The 24,284-nt window shown below is 36.0% G+C and overlaps 1 protein-coding gene across 1 annotated transcript; it reads right to left on the bottom strand.

The window, feature by feature from the left end:
- Positions 1-2,832: 2,832 nt before the first annotated feature.
- LOC120612598 (tubulin alpha-8 chain-like) lies at positions 2,833-22,525 on the bottom strand. The gene is made up of 2 exons (XM_039875189.1): positions 22,463-22,525; positions 2,833-3,384 (listed from the first exon to the last, which is right to left on the bottom strand). The coding sequence occupies exons 1-2, from the start codon at positions 22,523-22,525 to the stop codon at positions 2,833-2,835; spliced, it is 615 nt and encodes a 204-aa protein (XP_039731123.1).
- Positions 22,526-24,284: the final 1,759 nt, after the last annotated feature.

Consider the following 24,284-nt stretch of genomic DNA (forward strand, 5'->3'; position numbering starts at 1 on the left):
CAATGACAGGTTAAAGTATTATAAGCCACAAGTCATGCTCTCTAAATGCTCACTGTCTAGTAGAGGAGAGAATTAAGTAGGCAGTTCGAATACAATGGAAAATTAGTGCTACAGTGGAGTCAGAAAGTGCTGTGGAAGTAGACAGCAGGGTATAACCAACTAAGGAAGAGGAGATACGTCCCAGAGAATTAACCGATAAGCTTTATCAAGAAGGATGAATAGTATTTCTGCAGTTGAGTGAGACTGAGGGCGATTCTAGGCAGAGAATCACACATGCAAAGCTATTAGCATAATATGAAAAATGATGGTCAGAAATTTAGCTTAGTAGGAGATAGAAATGTGGAGAGAAAAGGAATAGTATAGATGAGACATCAATTTTCAAAGTGTTGAAGATATAAATGACAAAATTTTTTTCTTAAAAAATCAAAATCAAACAATATTAAATGATTTGAATTTAAATAGTAATGCTTTATTTTAAGAATGCTTTACTCTAATAAAAGTTGGTATCTTTTGCTTTCATTTTCTTGCTTCTCTTTGAAGGCAATGTGATCTAGTTAAAAAAGCTTAAGCTTTTGAGTTTTTACCTTTAATTCTATCACTAATTAGCTTGATGTCTTGGGTAAGTAAACTGCAAATTTAGCAAGATGAAACTAAAAGTGTCTCTGAAGATTACCCACTATCACAAAGACTCACTCCTGTGTTTTCATAGAATTTTACAGTTTTAGCTCCTACATTTAGATCTATGAACCATTTTGTTAATGTTTATATGATGTAAGGTAAGAGTCCAGCTTCATTTTATCTCATGTGATTATCCCCTTGTCCCAAAACCATCTGTTGAAAAGACTATTTTATTTAATTGACTTGGCAACCTTGTTGAGAATCAACTAACTGTAATGTAAGGATTCGAGACTCAGTTCTAACCCATTGATTTATATATCTATCCTTATGCTAGTACCACCCTGTCTTGATTACTGTAGCTTTGTGGTAAGTTTTGACATCTAATATAGTGATTAACTTTTGGTTTCAATGATTATCTCCATTGTTTTGTTGTTGTTTTCTTTTTTTTTGTTTTTTTTTTTTAAATTTCATTTCTGCTCTAATCTTCTTTCTATTTACTTTGGGTTTGGTTTTCTCTTTATTTAGTTTCCTAACAGGAAAGATTTGGTCAATGATTTGAGGTCTTTTTTAATGTAGGTATTTACAGTTATAAATGTAAGCATTGATTTGGCTGTATCCAATATTTATATTTTCATTTTAATTCATCCCAAAATATTTCCTAATTTCTCTTGAGATTATTCTTTGAACCATTGGTTACTTAGAATGCTTTGTATAATTTCTATACATTCGTGGAATATCCCAAATTCCTTCTATTATTGATTTTATTTTAATTGTAGTTTGAAGAATATACTCTTTATGATTTAAATCTTTTCAATATAGGTTAGTTTTATGACCTATTCTGGAGGATATTTCATATGCACTGGAAAAATGTATATTTTTAAATAAAAAAAGTTTTCTTGGTGGAGTATTCTGTAGTTGTCTGTTAGGTCTAATTAGTTCTATTGTTCAAGTGTTCTATTTTCACATTGTTCTTTTGTCTAGTTTTTTGTACTATTGAAAGTGTGATTTTTAAAGCCTCCCACTATTATCGTTTAATTTTATCCCTTCAAATCTGTCAGTTTTTTCTTCATGTATTTTGGGGGTTCTATTGAAAGGGTATTATATTTTATAAAAATATAAAAAAATATATATTTATAATTGTTATGTTCCTGGTGATTTGTTCCTTCTATCATTATAAAATATTCTCTTTATTGCTGGGAAAACTTTTTGTTTTCAAGTCTATTTTGCATGATATTAGTATACAGCTCTTTGTTCGTAGAGAATATCCTTTTTCATCCTTTTATTTCAACTCATTTGTGTCTTTAAAATGGTGCTAATCTTATTGAGAATTCCTTTTATGTGTGAAGTCACATTTCTCTTGCCATTTTCAAGATTCTCTTTTTTATCTTTTTTAATAGTTTAACTAGCATGTTTCTAGGTTTGGGGCTCTCTAAGTTTATTCTAATTTGAATTCATTGAATTTCTTGAATGTGTAGGTTCATTTGAATCAAATTTGGAAAGTTTTGGCCATTATTTCTTCAATAATTCTCTATTCTTTTCCCTCTCCCTTCTCATTATGGAATTTCTATTATGTATATGTAAGTATGTTTGATGATGTACCACTGGTCTCAGGCTCTGATAATTTTTCTTCATTCTTTTTAATTTTTATTCTTTAGACTTAATAATCTCAGTTGACCTACTTTTAAGTTCATTGATTCTTTTTTCTACAGCTCAAGATTGTTTAGTAAAATTTTTATTTCTTGTACTTTTTGCCTCCAGAATTTCTATTTTGTTCTTTTATGCTTTTTACCTCTTTATTGAAATTTTTTATTTCGTGAGATATTTTTCTCATAGCTTTCTTTAATTCTTTACACATTTTTCCTTTGGTTTGAATATATTAAATTTATATTCATTTAGTTTTGAATATATTTGGAATATATTTAATTTTGAATCTATTTACAATGGCTGATTTAAAGTCTGTCTATAAAGTCAACATTTTGTTTCCTCGGGAACAGTTTCTGTTGGCTGCTTATTTTCTTATGTATGGGCCACATTTTCCTGTATCTTTGCATGTTGTGTAATTTTGTTGTTTAAAAACTGGACATTTAAAATAATAGAACTATAAGTTTTTTCATTGTCATTCCTCTTTAGTGAGTTTCTTGGACTAATTTCCCAAGTTTATGTTCTTTGTAATGTATGGGCACCACAGTCTCTGCTAAGTTAACTGTGTGTTCCCTAATGATTTGACAGAGGTTTCCTTAAATAGATTGTACCAATCAGTCTCTCACCCTTTGCTGAAAGGCTCTGTATGTGTGCTGGTGCATGCTTTAATGCCACTGAGAGCTGATTGTGGTGGACCTTCTCAGCTGTGACAATGGGTGAGGAGTTCACCAGGGGAAAGTAGATGTGGGAGTAGGGTACCAGATTGGTCTGGAACTCCGTGAGGTTCACATTGAAGGCACAATCAAAATGCAGGGAGGTAGTGATGGAGGACACAGTCTGGCCAATGAGCCAGTTCTGGTTGATACAGCTAGGGTGCTCAATGTTTAGGTTGTAGCAGCAGATGCCATAAATGGCCTCATTGATTCCCATGAAGGCACAAACAAGTGATTCAGGGTGGTGGTGTTGGTCCGAGGTGGAGTTGTAGTATCCTGTAACTACTGTGGACACTTGGGGGACTGGGTAGATAGAAAATTCCAACTTGTGTTTCTTGCCATAGTCAACAGAAAGCTGCGTTGCCACGAGGGAGACAAAGCCTAAGCCAGTACCAAGAGAGGTCAGGAAACTCTGAAGTCAGCAGCACTGGGGACCTCTGCTTCATCGTTCACTTCCTGCTTTCACACAGCCTCGATGTCAGCCAGTGGTCGGAGAGTATAGCCTTTTTAGATCTTTCCTAGGTGTGTGCACTGCACTGTACATATACACAGCCTTCAACATTTCCACAAAAAATTTGAAACTTTATAAAGCTTGGACATCTCATTTTCCAGATATTCCTTTTAAGGTGTTCCCCGCCCCTACCCCCACCCCCAGCTTCTTGTTTGCCACCACTGATATTACTGCCTCAGAAAGCTGTAATGTGAAACAATTGCTATTGACTGTTTCCCCAAATGTCTTGAGGGCTGGACTTTGTGTCAGGTCAAATAAAGACAAGCCCCATGAATGCACCTTTCCAAGGAGATTTCAGACAGGTCAAATGGAAATTCTCTGTGGATGGGTTTTTTTGGTGTGTATATGGGGGAAAGTCTTCAGTCTATTCTGCCCTGCCTACCAACTGTTAAAATGCTTTTTTCACACTTACTATGATCCCAAGGTTGCTGCTTTTTGAGGTTCAATGGAGTTGGGGAGAAGATAAGAACAGTGCAATTTAAAACAAAACGTGTTCTTACTGAGATTGAGATATTTTTCTTGTGTAAGCACTCCTGGGATTGTTGTAAGCCTTTGGATAATTTCCATAGATCAGAAAAAGTCAATTTTGATAATTTTTTTCTGCCAGCTTTCTCATTGCTTTTATAAAGGAGATGATTTTTAGAGGTACTTACTCCATTATTTTGGAAGTTCTTCTTTTAACAGAGTTTTGAACATCTGTGTACCAAGTGCTGTGCAATGCACCAGGGATACAGTTGTAAACAGAAAGTCTCTGTCCTTACCTTCAAATGGAATCAAATTACTTTATGTTATAGAAACTGATACTGGATTCATTTATTCTTCTCGATCCTGCAGGAGAATAAGACACAGTCTGAAGTAAATAACAAATGCAGCACCAGTTTGGTTGCCTCTGACTTTTTCTAGATTTATTCCCTTCCAAAGATACCTGGATTGTTTTTTCCCCATGGGCAAATGAAGCTGTGCAGTATTCATGTAATGTCTATTTAATGTCAGGAGTATATCTGTTCTGTTTATGACCTATCCCTGATGTCTAGTGATATCTAGCACAGTGCCTGGAATATAGAAGGAAATAAGTTCATTGAATAAATCCAAAAACTGTGTATGTTCAACAGAAAAAGAGTGGGAAGAGAAGAGCTGTGGAACTAATAATCTGATTCCTAGTAAAGCAGTACAAAGATGTTGAGATAGCAATATGCTTAATTAAGACTCTCCACACATAATAAATCTTGAAGTGTGTGCCATCCTTTTAGCAAAGGCCAGACTTTTTTTTTTAGATCTCTTGAGTGGTAGCAGATGCAGCACAACTAAAGGGATACAATGCTGTCTGTTCCTGCTCATAGTTTGACTGAAAAATTAATTTTAAGCTCAAATTAGTTAGAAAAGTCCCCTCTGCCATAAATGACGAAACCACTGAACTACACTAAAAATAATCCTGTTTCTTTTTACACCACACAGATTAGAAATGTGTTCCATGATGTCATTTTCCTAAATATTTTAAAATAGTCACCTAATTCTTGTCTCTATTTAGCTCAATGGGAAGTCTCACATTCCCTTTCATTTACATGTGCTTTTCTGCAGAATGAGAAGTATACTTTTAAAATGCCAGGTTTAATAACATTCCATGCCAATTATACATATAATTATTGGTTTCGTAGTTGTTCCTCAATTACTTGGGACTGAATGAGCAAAGCATTCAGACTAATACCTCATTATACCATCATTATCAGTTTATTTTCTTTCAACTCTGAGAGATCATAAACATATTAATTTTCTTTGCTCCTTTGTACTTCATTTTTTAAAGGTAGCATATCTTTATATCCTGAAAGAGCCATTTGCCTCCTGAGACTTCTGTATCTATCATCCATAAAAGTACTCCTGAGTAATGAATACACTCATGACATTCAAAGAGGAGGCATATATTTAGGTCATACATTTTCACGGGAAATGAATCCCAGTGCATTCTTGACTTAAATGCTATTTTCTTTTGATTCCATTTTCTTTGGATAACCAACTAAGATTAAGATGTTTTGCCAGCTAGAATTAGTCATACTTAAATAAGGCATAACTCTATATATGTTGAAACATTTAATTTTTATTCTGCCGTGTGTAATGCATGATCAGTCTTGTATTCTGGGTCAAAGAGAAGGGCAGGAAAAATGTAGAAGACACAGTTTTTACTCTGAGGTGATTATAGAAGAAGCAACTTGATAATTGGGAAGAACCATGATTGGGAATTGAGAAATTCTAGACTTGGATTATGCAACTGAATTGGTATGTTTATAAACCATAATTTGTCATTTAATTGCTTTTGGTTTTAGTAGCTTATTTGTAAAATGTCAGGATTTGACCAAGGAATCACTAAAGGCCATGTTGTTCTATTATCTGCAAGTTGTTTTACTTTTATTTGGAGTCTTGGCTTATACATTTTAGATTTATATATAAACGATAAGTCCAGTTGAATATAAATTTTATTAGTATTCTGGAGACCATAATACAAAGGGCTTGTAATCACTTATTTTGTGAATGACTTACTTGCATAAGTATTAATAAAATTCGAAATAGTAATGAGCAAAAATTGTGAGGCTGAACAAAACAAAACAACCAAGGTGTAGGAGTCTGATTTCATGTATGTAAAACTAAAAAGTATATGAAAACACGAGAAACAACCTTATATTTAGATATATGCCAATGTGTGGTGTGTGAAAAGGAAAGGGATAATGAATAAAAAAAATCAAGGTAGTGATTACTTCTGTGGGAAAGAGGAGTGAGGAAGAAGAGTAGCTTCAGAAAGGGACACATGGGCTTCCAAGGTATTGTGATGTTCTAATTCTTTAACCAGGTTGAGAAAACATGCTTTTAGTTTATTGTTATTGACATCTTATACCTTCATTATATCTATTACTTTGTATTTTAGAAATATTTTATTTCATAATAAAAATCTAGAGATGGAGCATCTGCTTGTTGCAAAGGAAATTGCTACAACTATTTTGTATAGCAATTTGGCAATATTTAGTAAAGCTGAAGATATGCATAGTATGAAACAGCAGTCAGTCTTAAATGTGCATACTTTAGAGCAGTGGTTTTCATCCAGGGCTGATATTTGTCCCTCAGGGGACATTTGGCAATGTCTGGAGTCGTTTTTGTTCATCGTAAAATAGGGGCTACAGTTGGCTTCTAGTGATAGAGACCAGGGCTGACACTATGCATCCTACAGTGCACAGGACAATTCTCTCATCCCCAATTTCAACAACAAAGAATTATTTAGCCCAAAATATCCACGGTGAGAAGGTTAAGAAACCTCGTCCTGAAGAATTTCACATTCTTATAACAAGAAAGCATGAGTAAGAATGTTTATTATAATATTGTTTATAACAATGAATAAATTAAAATCTAAATGTTTATCAATTATTGAGCATATATCAATAGATTTTGTTACATTCAATTAAAGGAACTGGGCAATAAGGAAAATGATTAAACTAAAGCTAATATATCAGTTTGGACAGTAGCTGTTGAATAAAAATGTATATATTTTTCTATAAAATTTAAAAACATGCAACACAAATGTAGTTATAATAGAAAATAAGGCACTGGGTTATATAATTTATGCTAAAATGATTAGCAAAACTTTTTCTTCAAAACCATTTTGTATGATTTCCAAATACATTCTTGTCCTGTTTCATACTAATATCATGTATGTTACAGAATAGCAAAGCTTTATGTGATCCTTTTTCAAAAGAACTTGGCCTGAGGAGGCCATGTTCTCACCAAAATCCTTCGAGGGCTCTTGTGTGGGGAGACAGAGCCCCGAAGTATTGATTAATGGTGAGGAAGAAGATACTCAGTAACCTTTTGCTCTTCTCCAGGCTTTAGTGGACTATTCCTCAGCCAGATCCATCCTCTCAACCACCACTGCTTGCACTTAGGACTAGAAACCCTAAATTCTAGCTTTTGACCTGTTTCAATAATTTTTTTTGTATTTTAGTCACCTTCTATTATTTTTAGCGCCTATAAAATGTGATTCTAAAAATAGATGTGTCTGACCAGTACAGAATTTATTTGTATTTTTTATGTCCCTTTTTCTATTGTATTTATGGTGGTATAGTACTATCTTCTTGAACAGACAGTTAATACTTTGGGCTCATTTGAGTTTTAGGTGAAAGAAATTTAGTGTCAGAAACAGATGAATTAGTTTGGAATCAAGTATTTCTCATTAGATTTGATGCAATTTGACATATTGAGCAATATCACCAAATTTTAAATATGCATGTAGTTAATATTTAAAATATTCTCATTGAAAGAACTTTCAAGATGTCTGATTAAATGTCATGAAGTAAAATCTAAAGGGATAGGTAAGCAAAACTCATAGATTATAAGTAATACAAAAAGAGTTTACCCTTTATTTGTGATATTTATAAATGTAGAGAAAGGGTGCTTATTCCCAATTATAGAGTAGCTAAATTATGTCCATTAAGAGTTTGTTAGAGCAGTGGTTAAGAACATGGATCGCATAGCTAACTGACTTGGATTTTAACCTGGATTTACATTTACTAGCTCTGTGACTTTGAGCAATTTACTTAACTTTTTCTCAGCATCAGTTTCCTCATCTGTGTAATGAAGATAATAACAGTCCCTATTTCATAGCATTATTTGAGGTGCAATATGATTTAATATTTGTAAAGTACTTAATGCCCAGCTCAAAGTCAGTGCTGCATATTTTTAAAAAGTAAAAGTAGAGAAGATTAATCTAGAAGAGTGATGCCAGTAATGTTTAAAGAAGATTAAAAATGGCAACCAAAGTAACAAAAATAAGATAGCTGAAGATAGTTTATATTTCAGAATACCCTATAGGTTTGAAGTTGGAGACACCAAATACCAATGAAAGCAAGAGTATGGGATGTCTTGAAGGCAGAAGACCTGGCAGAAGGCCATATAAGAAGACATGCCAATTTTCTCTGCAGCTACCTGTTGTCAGTAAACTTCTCTTCCTCAACCCAGAATAAAAGAAGATCACTCTCTGGAGAACCTGAACCAGAGAGACTCTGACTCTTGGGCAGTAGGCAGAGTGGAGGTCAGGATACCATACTGGATATTGGAATTCACTCTACCTACAAAGCAGAGAGAAGCACAATTGCCTGCTTCCACTCTGTTCCTAATACTATAGCAACTGGTTTTTTATTTCAGCAAATGACATCACATCCACCCAGTTGTAAAAGACAAAAACCTGCATGTTTTCTCAAAAACTTACATCTTTTCATTCATTCTTCACTAAATTCTGTGCACATTACCTCTGGAATATATTTTACATCTGTCCACATCTCCTCAATTGACCTTCGCCATTAAAGTTGAAGTTACAATCCCACTTCCAGGTTAATACCATAGCTTTTAAGTAAATAGTTTCACTTTGACCCATTCAATTTCCATTCAGTCTTCAAGCTGGAGCCAGGATGGTGTTAAATGAATAGGGACTCATGCCATGTCCTGATGAAAATGTTTTAATCATTTTCCAGTGCTTTTAGGATGAAAAATGAAATCTTTACTACTGTGTAAGAAGCCCTTCATGGTTAGCTTTCTACCTGTATTTTCATCCTTATCTTTCACAATTCTCTTCCTAGACCGCTACTCTTAGTTGTCATTTTCTTTCACTATCTCAAATGCACTACACTTTTCCCATTTGAATCCTCTTCCCATAGTGCTCGCCTAATTTTTAACTTACATGTAACTTCCAAGCATGATCTTTCAGAACTTGCTCAGATAACACTTCCTCAAGGAGAACTTTTCTGATCTCTCAGGCTGCATTATGCTATGCTCTCAAAGCACCTTCTAAGTTTTCTTCATGGTACTAGATATATATTATAATTATATTTTTAGTCTTGAGACTTTTTTGTTATTGATACTTATTTGCTTATCTAAATGATAAAGTCCAAGGAGCTCACTTTCTTATCTACAAAATCTAGCACAGTGTTTGGCTCAAAGAAGGGTAAATATTTAATACATAAAAAATCAGCCAAATCAGACCATTCCAAGGCATTTTCTGTATCAAAACTACTTATATTTCATGTACCAAATTTTAACACTAGGGTTTAACAACTCAAACAGTCATTTTCTACTACCCAATATAGGGAATACTAGACTATAAATATAGAAAGGCTTTTTTACTAACAATAAAGGCCAGTCATATAATATATTATGCTTTGTATTTGTAACATAAATCTCCACTTCAGTAATTGCTCTTTATTTTCTCTTATTCAGAAGGACTAAAAGCCCACCAATATGAACACCAATATTACCTCAGTGGACATCTTTTAACATATCATGAGTGAGATTTTAACTGATCCATGTATCTCTGGGTTCCAGTGTCATTTCACTAAGAGAAACGAGTTTTCCGTGAAAGGCTTTATTATAAAAGACTGTATTATGCAATGAGACTTAAGACAGCTTTGTGTCTCACTGGTATTTTAAGAGAAACCCAGAGAACAGGCTAGGATTGTATAATATGGCATCAATTAAAACACATTTTTGTTGTTATTAAGACAGGACATGGGAAAGTTTGGAAGAGAAAACTGCTTTTCATTAAAATCTTTTCTTCCATCTGCCCATTCACCCTCTTACCACTTCAGGGACATGTCCTGTACACCCAGGCCAGTTTAAATTAAACACATCAATCATCCGAAGGCTCAAGAATGACCTAATGCTGTGATGAATGACTCCTGTGACTTAGCCTCTTTAGGGTTTGCTCTTTTAAGATTTGCTCCCCATGTGCATTTGTTTTCTAGACTGAGGCAGTCAGTCTGGTGCAAAGTTGCAACAATTACCTATTTTTTGCTCAGATATCTTGACTAGCTATGGTGCTTGGCATTCCCACACTGCAGATTATTTCTTTGAACAAAGACACTATCAAAAGAAGATCTCTGTTCTGATTTAAATACATTTTCTTGGTGGGGTGCTAAGATAAAGAGCCTGTTATAACAAAGAAATCTGAATAGTAAAGTCCTGAAGATTTAAAGGGTGGGTGTGTTTGGATGGTGGAGTTGATGATAGAACCATCTGAAGCATGAGGTCTTAGGTTCTTATCTCTTAACACCCTAAAACAAGAGGAAATTGAGGGTCACCAGGAACCTAAAGGTTGGTATGTACAGAAAATACAAGGTTTGTTTTAAGTGGAGATGAGGGGAATCCCAGGCAAAAATGTTCTTCTTTAGGCTGGTCTTGTTTTCATACACTGAATTGCTGCAAGATTGTTAAGCAACCATATTTTTTCCCCAGTCAAGATACAGATAATATGTATTTTTTAAAAGTGAGATGGCCTGAGACTAGAAAAAAACAGAATGTTGCTTTTTGAAATAATTTACTTGCAAAAAAGATTTAAAGGGATTTTTAGAATTTCAATAGACATGGTAATTATACGTCTTTTGCAGTCTGACTGGTTCGGCTTGTAATACGTAGCTAAACAAAGGATGAAGTGAACTCATTTAGATGAATGGCTTGCAATTCATACTCCAGTCTCAGTGGAAGCATGATACATTTGAGCATGTCTTTTTTATCTATTTGGTTTTGGTATGGGAATATTAATACATAATTTTCTTTATCACTGTCAGTCATGCTTTTATCTAGAATAAAAAAAAAAAAGTGTACCAAAATGCTACCTAGGAAAATGGTGGGCTGCCTTAATGCAGCTGAAAAAGAGAAAGCCCATAAACAAAGCTTGGGATGTGCCTGTAGGCATCGAGTACAGTTATTTTGTAAACATTTGGAATCTTTCCCAGTTTGGTTAATGAGGTAGCCATTTGCTGGACTGAATGGTCTTTGAAAAACCTTCTGTTTAGTGAAAGATATTTTTTGTTGCTGCCAGGTAATTCTTATCACCAAGCCTGTTTGGAAAAAACAGGTCCAGTCTGGATGGCTGGAAGGAGAGAGTTTCTTTAATCATCTAAATTGACTTTCTTTTCTTTCCTCATCAATCTATATAACAAATGGGCGCAAAAAAGATCCAAAGGCCAGTCTTCACAAATATCCATTTTTTATTCTACTGTAAACAATTTCCAAGCAGCTTTTTAGCAACATGTAGAGTTTTATCAATCATTCTCTTAACCAAGCATATCAACTGCCAAGCCTCAGAGCCAGTATCTTCCACCTGGCCTGATTTTATGTTTCTTTTTCACTTGCAGACTTCAGTCCTGCCTGACTGCAGTAATTTCTCAAAACTACTGTTAAATCAATTTGACCTCTGCCTTAACCTTGCCACGTGCCTCCTTTGTACTACACAGTGACTTTTCAATGTCCTACAAATTTGAACCAGGATTCTACTTTAAATCTATTTATCCAAGTGTCCATGATTCTTTCAATCTTCATGTTGTTTGCTTTCAATTATCTTGGCCAAATTTCTAGCTTTCCTCCTGGACCACTGCTTCTAAAGCTTGCCTAACCATTTGCCTTCTATCATTTAAACAGCTAATCTCCCAGCCTCAAGAATGTTTTCTCCAACCAATTAAACCTACAATAGTCATTTCCTAAGACAGCTTCCAAAATTTTTAAATTATCAATTGCTGTACCTGTGTGCACATAAGCATTATTCTAAATATAATATTCTAATTATATATGTATACGCCAGGTTCAGATTTTTATGTTTATGAATTCACTTAGCCAAGTATTGTAACTTTATTTTTCCATAGATTAGTCACTATTTTGCCTTTTCATATTATCACTTCTCTCCAATTCCATGGTCTTATGCCCTGGAATCTAAGTGCCACTCTAAGAAGGAAAGGTAGAGAATAATCTTAGACTGATTAATTTTAAATGCAAAAGTTAGTGTGCAGAGAGAGGAGGTGAATTATATTAAACTGAGAAATGTAAAATGCTATAGCCATTGTAGAAAACAGTTTGGCAGTTTCTCAAAATGTTAAATATAGAGTTACCTTATGATCCAGCAATTACACTTCTATGTATAGCCTCAAGGAAAATAAAAACATATCCATATAAAAACTTGCACACAAATGTTCATAGCAGTATTACTCATGGTAGTCTGAAAAGTGGAAACAACCCCAATGTACATCAAGAGATGAATGGGTAAACAAAATGTGGCAATTATACAGTGAAATATTATTCAGTTATAAAAGGAATGAAGTATCGATACATGCAGAGTGTGGATGACCCTTGAAAGCATTATGCTAAGAGAAAGAAACCAGATACAAAAGGTTCCCTAATGTGTAATTCTGTTTATTTAAAATGTCTAGAATAGGCAAATTTATAGAGAAAGGTTAGTGGTTACTTAGGGCTGGGAAGTGACTGCTAATGGGTTGGGAGACTTCTAAAATTAGATTGCAATGATGATTGCAAAACTGTGACTATACTAAAAAACCTTGTGTTGTAGATATGTACATACTATGTACATATGTATGTAAATTATATTTCTCTAATTTTCTTTTTCTATAATGTCTCTATCTGGTTTTAGTATCAGGATAATGCTGGCTTCATAAAATGAATTTAGAAGTGTTCTTTCCTCTTCAATTTGTTTGAAAGTTTCAGAAGGCTAGGCATCGATTCTTTGAATGTTTGGTAGAATTTACCTGTGAAGCCATGTGGTTCTAGACTTTTAATTTTTGGGAGATTTTTGATTACTGCTTCAATTTCATTGCTAGTAATTGGTCTGCTTAGATTTTGTACTTCCTCCTGGTTCAGTCTTGGAAAGTTATGTATTTCTAGAAATTTATCCATTTCTTTTGACTGTCAGATTTGTTCTCATACAGTTGTTCATAGTATTCTTTAATGATTCTTTGTGTTTCTGTGGTGTCAGTTGTAATATCCCCTCTTTCATTTATGATTTTACTTAGAGTCTTTTCTTTCCTTGAATTTGGCGAATGGTTTCTCTTTATTTCTCTTTTCAAAGAACCAGCTCTTAGTTTTATTGATCTTTTCTATTTTTTTTTCCTATTCTGTTTATTTCTGCTCTGATGTTAACTATTTCTTTTCTCCTGTTTGGGTTTTGTTCTTTTCCTAGTTCTTTTAGGTATAGAATGAGATTGTTTATTTGGGATTTTTCTTGTTTCTTGAGGTAGGTGTGTATAGTTATAAATTTCTCTCTTAGAACTCCATTTTCTGTATCATATAAATTTTGAAAAGTTGGATTTTCATTTTCAGTTGTTTCAAGATAGTTTTTGATTTCTTTGATTTCCTCTTTGATCCATTGATTGTTAAGTAGCATGTTGTTTTTTCTCCACATATTTGTATTTTTTATTTTTTTCAGTTTTCTTCCTGTTATTGATTTCTAGTTTCATGTCATTGTGGTTGGAAAAGATATTCGATATGATTTTCATCTTCTTGAATTCACTGAGACTTGTTTTGTGTCCTAGTATGTGATCCATCCTGGAGAGTGTTCCATGTTGCGCTTAAAAAATGTGCATTCTGCAGTTTTTGGATGAAATGTTCTATAAATGTCTATGGTATGTAAATTAAATCTCAGTAATGGAAGGAGGGGTTGAAGATACATGGTTAAGAAATAATTCCTGAGAAAGTAAGGGAGATGGAATTAAAGCACATGCAGAGGTACTGTCTGACTTTTTAAAAGTGAAATCCAGATAACATAAAATTAATCATTTCATAGTAAACACTTTAGAAGCATGTAATACATTCACAGTGTTATGCAACTACCACTTCTATCTAGTTTCAAAACATTTTCATCACCCCCAAAAGAAAACCTGTACATATCATGTAATTATTCCTAATTTCCCTCTCCTCCACAGGCCCTAAAAACTATTAGTCTGCTTTCTGTCTGTATGAATTTACTTTTTCTGGATATTATATCTACATATGGGATCATACAATGTGTGACCTTTTGTATCTGTTTTTTGTTTATGCATTATTCATCCATTGATGGACATGTGACTTGTTTCTAACTTTTGGCTATTGTGAATATTGCTTCTATGAACATCCGTAAATATATATTTGAGTACTCGTTATTATCTTTTTAAAATTCTGTTGGGTAAATACCTAGGAGAAGAATTATGGGGTCACACGGTCTGTGTTTAAGCTTTTTTAGGAGCTGCCAAACTTTCCATAGTGGCTGAACCATTTTACATTCTAGCAGCAATGTTTGAGAGTTCGAATTTCTCTACATCTTCATCAATGCTATTTTTCAGTTAAGTTATATTTATTCTAGTGGGTGTAAGATAGTATTTCATTGTTTTGATTTTCATTTTTCTAATTACTAATGATGTTAAGCATTTTCATATTTTGGCCATTTGTATATCTTCTTTGGAGAAATGTTTACACAAGTCTTTTGTTATTTTTAATTTGTTGTTGAGTTTTAAGAGTTCTTTATGTATTCTGTATACTAGATCCTTATCTGATGTATGATTTGCAAATGTTTTCTCTGCTATTTGTGTTTTTATAGAGAAGGCATGCTTAATCGATTTTAGTGAGAACAAATATGAAGAATGGGTTAGAAAAAGATTTTAATTAAAAACTATGTTATTCTTTAAACTGTTTTACAGATATAGATACAGATTGACTAGCTATAACTACATACACTTATTCAGAACCTCATGTGTCTTGTGTGATTAGGCATTTGTTTCATAAACATTAAAAGATGCTAAGTGCCCCATTTTAAAATGGAAATTGTGGTTCGTTAATCCTTGGTTCAAACCAATGGAATTATTTACAAAGCCATGTTCCAATTCAGTTGGCCATTTTCATTAGAGGTAATTGAGAACTTTCAGATTACCTTATACTTAACTGTCATTAGACTGTAGCTTTGATATGCATTAAAAAAGTGGCCCCTTTCCCAAGGCACGTCAGCTCTTCACTGCCCCAGGATCACCATTAGTTTTCTAATTGTGAATTCCTAATCTCCTTATACTATGATAATTCTGAGATGCTGTGTGGAGAAAAGATTAAAAAATAATGTTGCAGACATTCTACAAAGTGCCACTTTTTCCATTTTTAAAAAGGCAGAGAATCAATAATTTATGATTGCATGTCTCTGTTTCTCCTTGAGGAATTTATGAGACAAAGGTAACTTTTTTTTTAGAACAAGAATTTTAGATCAATGAAGGTTAATAGTTCAACAGGATAAGGAGTTTAGTGAATCCCTGAAGCACCACACTGACATTCCAAGACAGGGCTAGTAAAGGTCTCCCTTTCTTGATGTCAATTTCAAAAGAATGTATTATCAAAATGTCACCTATTTGGAATATTCATCTCCACTCTGTATCCATTTATAAGTCTCATAGGGTTCTGTGGAGCGTTTTACCTGGATTTCCAAATTTCCAGTGGCAGTTTACCTCAGAAGAGGTCAGCCAGATGCATTGCAAACTGTCACTGACTGACTTTAATAACAGACACCTGCCACTTCCTTTCATTGGTATTTGTCATAAGGCACACCACGTACACACCAAACACAAACACATAATGAATCTAAGTTGATTTTCCAAGTTAAGGTGATTTTGATCAAGAAGATGGTCTAGAAGCTTTGGATTTGTTTACTTACTACTTGCCTTGGGTCCAACAAATATTGCTGCATTTTTTCCTCTCTTCACTATGAAGATGATAAAAATCTCGAAATCTTAAGAGTTTCAATGAATTCTAGCAAACATCCAGTTTGATAATTTTGTCTTCTAGCTGATGCTTGAATATCCAGTGAGGAAATTCACTATGTCATAGGATAAACAAGCATTTTAGCCATTCCAAATTTTACACACACACACACACACACACACACACACACACACACACACACACACACACACAATATACATTTTTAAAGAAATTTGCTTAATAAAAGGGATTCAATCCACTCTTTTAACTATGATAAGCTGCTTCTCAATGATTTTAGGCATTTACAAACCTACATGTACATAATTCAGCCATTTGCCTGATTTATTTTTGAGAATCACATATTGCTAAACTTCTCAAAAATGAAAAAGAAAAGCCCTACCCTTTTAGAGATCAATGAAAACTCTTTAAAACAAACTATTTTTCTTCATTGGAGACTTGGGTAGAGTTTACTCTTCACAAATGAAATGCCCTTCCCTAAACATTATACTGATGATGGTATTGTGGGAGAATGACTTACATATTAACTCTTAAAACAGGAACACTATTCGAACAGCATCCCAGAGGAATAACTCTTCCATATGAAGTATTGCCTTAGATATTGAAAGCTATTCTTTAAATTGTGCAAGAGGACTTCAGTTATTATTATACAATTTATTGAAAGAGAGGTACACTCTTATTATAATCTCTCACTGACCTCTGTGAATCCCAAGAAGAACTAACTATGTCTGTCAAAATGGACTTTTCATGGTTAACTGGGCCCGAATTCATGACCAGAGTCTAGTGGCCAATACTCATAGAGGCCTCTCAAGCACTCTGCATTTGGGAAAAGCTATAGACTGAGCTTTCAGTTTCTTGTACTGTGCCCTTGCCTGTTTACCTAGCCTGAGTTAAGCACTGCAAGATCGTTCCTGGTTTCATTCTTTAGCCAATGGACTGAAACCTGCCCCGTCCAATCAAAACCGCACAAATTGTATCTTCATTTGCATCTATACCATCTGATCAGAACTCTATGATTTGGAAATCTCATTTGCATGAAAAGAACCAAAATGGGAACTATGGACAATAAGTTTGACTATAAAAAGCAGCCTCTTCTTTGTCTCAGAGGAGCACAATTTATATTGCTACCTGATCTGTGTCTCCTGGACTGCAACTCTTTTTAGTCAAATGAATGCTTTTATTCCTTATTACAGTCTAAATTAATTTTGGTTGACACCTCTCATTTATTTTAGTACTCTTGATTTTCTAGCTCTGAAACAGGGGGCAGAGACAAGGATTACAGTAATGGAGGAAGGTTAGCTTCTGTTCGATGTTATCTCCTTAACTGTGTTTGGATTGCTATCACTTCCTATCTCTTCTGAGACCTTCTGTCACCCCTTATTTTTCCCTGTCTCTCTTTATCTACCTTTCTCCTTTGGGGCTTTCCCCCATCATATAAATACATTTAGTTTTATCCCATCTTAGAAGAAATATCTCCCATAACCCAGGAATTTTTTAGCCCTTACATCACATCACTTCTTATTTTAACATCCATTTAGCAAGAGTGTGGGTGAAATTTCCTATTTCATTTTTCTTTCCACTCTTTCCTTTTCCAACTCACTACACATAGGTGTATGCCACTACTTCACTGAGTCCTCCCATGTTGCTTACTAATGGCTTTTTTATTACCTAATTCCATTGGTTCTTTTAAGTCCTGTCTTACTTAACTTACCCTGAACATTCAGGCTTCCAAAATCTTTCTTATTTAGTTTCTTCAAAAATTCATTCTCTACTTTTCCATTTCAGATCAAATTCTTAGTTCTTCTTAAAGATGCCTCTTTCTCTAACTGTTCCATAGATGTTCTACAAACTCTGTCATTAAACCATCTAGAAAAATAAAATGATCTCTAAGCCAAAGACTCTTAAGCCTATAAACCCCATAGCTTTCTTAAATACTATATCTGTATGTTACCTAAGACTGCCTGAAGTTTTTCTTTTACTTTATTTAAAATCTTTTTAACCATAGGCTTCTTCTTCATTCTGTCTGACTTCAGGAAGCCCATACCACACCAAGTTATCCTACATATCCCCAGAGGGAACTTAAATTGATATTATTTATCATTTTGAATGTCTGCTTTGTTACCTTTGGCCACCAAATCACCACTTCTATGTGTTTCACAGCTGTGTGTAGGCCTCTTTATACTTGACGTCTGTCTTGCTCACCAATACTACCCGACTGGCTGTTCCTCTGCTCAGGCCTGGGCAGCCACTCTGTTGCTGGGACCCACTCATTCTGTTAAGTTCTTGTTTCATTGACTATTAAAAAAAATCTAAATTCTCCTAGCATCAAAATATCTGTTTAGGGCAAAATGTCTTCTCTCCAATATATGTGACGCCTTTTCCTTTATTATTCAAGGCATTTTATCTCTTTCCCTCAACCTTTACCTTCCAGACTAGGCTCTGAGCTTGAGACTTACCTTTGCATACATAAAATACCAAATTAAAGTGCTCCTCTTGAAAAGAAAATTTCCCATCACTGTTACAGTCTGGCTCTACACCTTAAAATGTGGGGGGAAAAACCCTACAGATTTTTAACTTGTGTCATCTATTTTCTCACTTCACTCAAGAATGACATTTAGGTTGTATGTACCTTATGGACATACTACTTCCAAAAAATTTTAAATACTTTCGTACCAGTTAGTTAATAGTTACAGCCTCAACCCTACTACCACAACCCCTTCCCCACATGTACTGCCCAAGTCTTCCTACAACTGAATAGTTCAGGACCCAACACCTGACACAATAGGGTGGCTCCAGGACTCTGCACTAGCACCTCTCCTCAGCTGGCCTCAGCTGGCGCTTCTGTTGAACTGGTTGTTAATTATTTCGAAAATCATCACTAAATACTTTTCTGTGATACTGTAATTTATAAGATTAAGTTGGTGTCAGTGAAGTGGGATTTGCTAGAATGGCCCCAGCTCACAGAAACATGTGTTTTGGGAAGAGAATGAATGAAAGGGTGAGGAATGAGAGACCTTTGGTTCCTGGGTGGCTATGTGGTCACCCACGTGTGGGAGTAGCAACTGTGTTGCACTCAGTTACTAAAGGTAAAAGTTACCAGTGGAATTTAGAGATGGCTTCAATGCCTGGGGAGTTGGTTCACTTAATGCATAAAGAAATGCAAACTAATAAGAAAAAGGTGAAATATAAAGTCCCTTGGTTACTACTACCTGTAATAACCAAATGAAAAGAAAAGAGACTGCTAGGTTGGACTTTGATGTTAGACTAAACTCAGATTGTAATCAGTCTGAGATTCTGCCACTAGACTCAAAGCCTCCTAGAAAGGGAAAAATTATGCAGGGGCAACAGAAACCTCTAACGCCTGTGCTTGACATGAAGGCAGTTAATGTAGGGGAGGGCAAAAACGAGAAAGCACTAAAAGGGATATAGTGTGAGAGACTGGCTCTTTTTGTGGAACTGTGTCACCAGCTCTCTAAAGAACCTTCGTTAAAATGGATTGTGAGAGTGTTACTCAGCGAAGCTCTGCTGCCCCATACAATGGAAGCTAAAACTATGACACCATGTTTTTGAGAAAAGGAAGAGCCATTTACTCACTCAATGCCGAGTTGACTCGCAGGAGACGGGGCACTTCTCAAATCTGTCTCAGTGATTCAGGGTTTAAAGTGGGTTTTTAAGGGATTGAGGGGACAGGTTTTAATTGGAGGGCGTTGGAATTTGGCCATTTTTGGTAAGAAGCTTCAGCACCACATCTTTCTGGAAACAGACCCTTTGCTTCTGAAAAGTTTCCAGTGTTCAAGTTCCTGCTTTTTCTGGTCCTTTGCATGATGTGGGCAGGTTTTGGTTTTGGGTGCAGTAGGAAGTCAAAGTTTTCTCCTCTGTGCATGCTTTGGCTGCACGACTTGCCTGTTCCATCTCTTGTTTCTGAAAAGTAGCTCAGTATTTTGTTAGAAACAAAATTGGACCATTTTGCGTTGGTTCTGCAGGTATAAAAGTAACCAGTTTAGGGGCTATGTCTTTGATTTTGAATGCTGCAGAAGAGACTTTTTGGTATGATGCAGAACCTACAGCTCACTATCAAACAATTATAGATAGCAACATGTAATTCACACACACAGGAGATTATTCCAGAGGGTACAGACAGACTGATGAACTGGCTAAAAATCACTGTAAGATCTGTTTACCATGAGAAGTAGGGCTATCCTTCTCCCCATATGAATGCCAGATGGAATACCCCAGATGAAGCAGCTGATGAGCTTCACATACAAGCCATGTGGGACTGGCTTTCTGATGATCAGGAGATTCACTGGCTGAATATGCCCCTTACCCAGGTCATGATAAATTCTGTGATTGAGGAGGTCTCTGTTGCATGGGCACCACATATAACTTTACTGCTACAAAATTGAACAGTTCCAGAGCAGAGCCTTATCAGATTTGCTATCTCAGCTTCTTCTCAGGGGCCTTAGAGATGCTACTAAAAGTATTAGGTTAATGAAAGAATAGAGACAAGCCCAGGGGAGAGTCAAGGGACTCTTCTAAACTCCTTTTTAAAGGTTATTGAGATATGAGGTAAATAAAGCAAATATTAAAAGAAGTGAAACAAAGAGGAAACTGAAAGGGGAGAGTCATATGACTGGTCCCAGCAAGGTGGAAATCTTTAGATGGTTATCAAAAAATGGGATGAATAAAAAGGAGATTGATGGAGTCAAAATAAGTTTAACTACCAAAGGTTGAGCAGGCCAAAGGGACCCCCTGCTGGGCCCCCAACATTAAAAGTCTCCAAAGAAGTTCCCTGTATTTATTAAACTCCTGTTTGGTAGAATTGCAAAAGCTGGGAGGCAAAAACTGCAATGAGAAACCTGACTAGCAATGACTTAGAGCAACAGTTAGGCCAGTTATAAAGTTAAAGATTGACCAAAGGGCTAGGGTCCTTTGGCTCAAGGCCTTATTGGAAACAAAGCTTTTTGCACAGGGTGGGTAAAATGATCAGGGGGTGGAAAAGAAGACTCGTTGGTATGAGATTCGTATTAACTGTAAAACCAAGTCCTAATGAAGGCTATAGTTGGGAACATAAGAGTTGACGGAATTAAGGTAAAAGTTTGAGGGAGAATCAGTACTTTTGAAACAGGCATAATGTGAAATGGTCGTATCTATTTTACCTGATTGTATTAGGGGGATGGAAATTGTATCTGATTGAGAAACATTTCCCCCACCAACTGTTGTAAACAGAAGGCATATAATAAATCCACATTTCAAGCAGCATTAATTGGGCACTAGTAAGATTGCCCCTGCCCACACAGTGTTGTATAGAAGCTGGAATGCTGGGAGGGACAGGTTCTCTGTGTGATAGCCTTCTGTAGGACGTAGCCTGTGAGCACCTCCCAGTGATGACTACTGAAATTTTAGACTAGAGAACTGAAGCATCTAATGAGGATGACAATGCCCAGAAGAGTTCAATAATAAAATGGAAATGGTTTATACAGGACCATCATGCCTGGGGAATATAAGAGGACATAAGAGCAGGGAGCCTCTTTTCTTCTGGGACTGACTTTGGTACTGCACGAGGAGTAGCTCTATAAAGAACCTTTGACCAGGAAAGAGCTGCTTGACTTATAGACAGCACTTCCAAGATGAGTGGGCATCATTCTTTTGCAAGGCCGACACTCTGATTCAAGAAGGTAAAAACAGATCAGATTGTTTGGCCTGAATTGCAATCTATTTTCCTCGCAGTGATGGAAGAATTGAATAGCAGTAAAAACACCTATGTTTGGGTTTTTACCGACTTATGGGCAGTGGCCAATGGCCTGGCTGTATGGTACGACAGAAGTGCAATGTAAACCTGGCCTGCTAAAGGGATGGCTGTGTAGGAGCATGACCCTGTTGAAATTTGAAGGCTGAGTTAAAGTAGGATATGTCGATGCCCATCAGAACTCCCTTCCAGGTTTTGATGATGATTGGAGTCTCTAAGCCGATATCCCCAAGTGCTCCCTTGAGATGGCCACCTGGTCTGTGAAATGAGTGGACATGGGAGTCTATAGCTATGTAAAGATGGGCTAAATTTAGACATATTCCTCTTCATTGGAAGCAAGGAAAGCGGCTACCAAAGTAATACTCTCGAATATGTGTTTTCCACAGAGCCAGGTTTGAGTGGATAAACCAATCAGGTACCCACACAGGATAAGAGAACACACAGAAAGGGGAAATAGAACCTTACATGACAGGGTGAAGGGATGCAAAGTCCTTATTGTCTCCAAAGCCAGCTCTGTTGACTAGTGGCCCGATGATTTTACAGAGATCCCAAGCCAGCGGCTACAGAAGGTCCCAAGGCTTCAGTCTCAGACTGCTCATTTGTGATGCTCTTGGGTCAGACTTGAGCATTGTCTGTCTGAGGCCTTCCACTTATACGGTCCTTAGAGGACGGAATCCTTATGCTTACCAGCTCCTGTAGTAAGGACTTATCAACAGCAGTCGTGGCTGATGTTTCTGTAATTCGAGGCATTCTGATCACACCTGAAGGGCATTCCCATTATGTGCCAGTTGATATTAATGCCATGGCTCCCAAGAAATCCACTTTGTAAAATCCAAAAATCCCTGAGTTTTTTATACTCTTTATACTCTTGCACCCTCTGAGGCACAGAAAGCCAATAAGAACTGTCTGCCAACAAAGGAGACAGAGACTGCAGATGACTATGTGGCACATCCTCTGGTGGGAAGGCCCTGAGCATAGCTGGCAGGTGAGACTGATGCTGGTGCAGTACCAAAGGATGTACCAATAGGCCCTGACAGGAATAGAGAGTGTCTCTGGATTAGGCTTTGCTTACCCGGTGGATGGAAATGCTCACAGTTATAAAATAACTGAAACAGAGGATATTGTACAAATTTGGACAGTTGACTGTCATTTCTTCAAACCAAGGGACACCGTTTACAGCCAATAATGTTCAACAGTGGGCAGAGATCTTTCTCTTTAGAGTAATAGTTTAATAGAGAATTGGAATGGGAAATTAAAACATTGGTTGTCTAACAAGGGAAAATAAAAACATGAAGGGCTTTCTTACACACCTTCACTAGCATACTCTCACACTCAACATAAACATGGGTGGATCTGTAGAAGTGTTCCCACTAAGATTTCTATTTTTCTGGTAGAGCTGGGAAAGAGAGGGTGGGGACAGTATGATATTCTCTTTTCCTGTATCACCTAGAAAAAATTTTTCCCTACTTGATGCAGTGGTCACAGGACCAGGGCTGTAACTAAAAGAGCTGGAAGCAGGAAAGATTTCTAAGCAGGAAATTATAACTATGTTTTTAACTTCTATGTCAGAATTCTCTAAGGGCCTGATGGGGTAGGATGTGCCTTTGTCCCATTTGGCAAAATTGAGGCTAACAGAGAATGCAGCTACATTGCCTGGTGGTAAAGATAGCTCACTAGTTCTGCACCTGTGTAATCTAACCCCATGTAAACAGGAACAGACTGAGGGGGAGGCACTTGCTAGACTAGTATTGCCATCTGCAGTCTAGACCAGCACAGTGGCCAAACCTAATGTCCTTTCCTGAGGTGGAAAAGTTTAAGTGTAATAGAAAGAAGGAAAAATAGTAGCTGAGGGTAAAGAAATGAATAAATGGGTTATGTTATGTAATCAGAAAAACCTATATTACATTAACATCTCGAAAGAGGCTCAGAGCAAGAGATGATATAACCTCTCAGCTCAATTGCACCAGCTGCCTGAAAGGGTGAAGCCATATGTTGTTGAAACCGCCCCTGACAAGGTTGAATAGAAACCTGTAAACCTAAATGGCCTCACCCTGGAAGACATTTTCATAACATATGATGGACCGAATAGTTATTAATGACTGAATGAGAATCTAGTAATTTACCATATCTTTTGACTTATATGATTGTTTTGTTGTGAGGCATCCATGTTCAAAGACTAGAAGATGAACTTTGACATTGTGATTTATAAATTATTTGGTCTTTATCTACAGTTCCTTCATCCACTGTTCCTGGCTCATGGCTCCCCAAACCTTTGGAATTTACTAAATGTTCAGAGTGATCTGAGTGATTAAGGCGTCTTTTGCTATATTAATGAGGTGACATTCTGAAAGCATCTAAGGATGGGACTGGTTGCCAGTGAAACCATCCATATGATTAGAGGATTGTAACTTTCAGTCCCACCCCACAACCTCTAGGGACTGGAGAAGAGCTGGAGGTTGAATCAGTCACCAATGACCAGTGATTTAATCAATCATGCCTATGCAATGAA

Source organism: Pteropus medius, unplaced genomic scaffold, assembly GCF_902729225.1.
Source record: "Pteropus medius unplaced genomic scaffold, Ma_sr-lr_union100, whole genome shotgun sequence".
NCBI lineage: Eukaryota > Metazoa > Chordata > Mammalia > Chiroptera > Pteropodidae > Pteropus > Pteropus medius.

Bases quoted from the DNA above. Each gene is read 5' to 3' on its own strand.
- LOC120612598 (XM_039875189.1), bottom strand. From the start codon at position 22,525: ATGCCTCGAATTACAGAAACATCAGCCACGACTGCTGTTGATAAGTCC. The intron at 3,385-22,462 runs GTAAGCATAAGG...TGCTGACTTCAG, and splicing joins AGTCCTTACTACAGGAGCTG to AGTTTCCTGACCTCTCTTGG.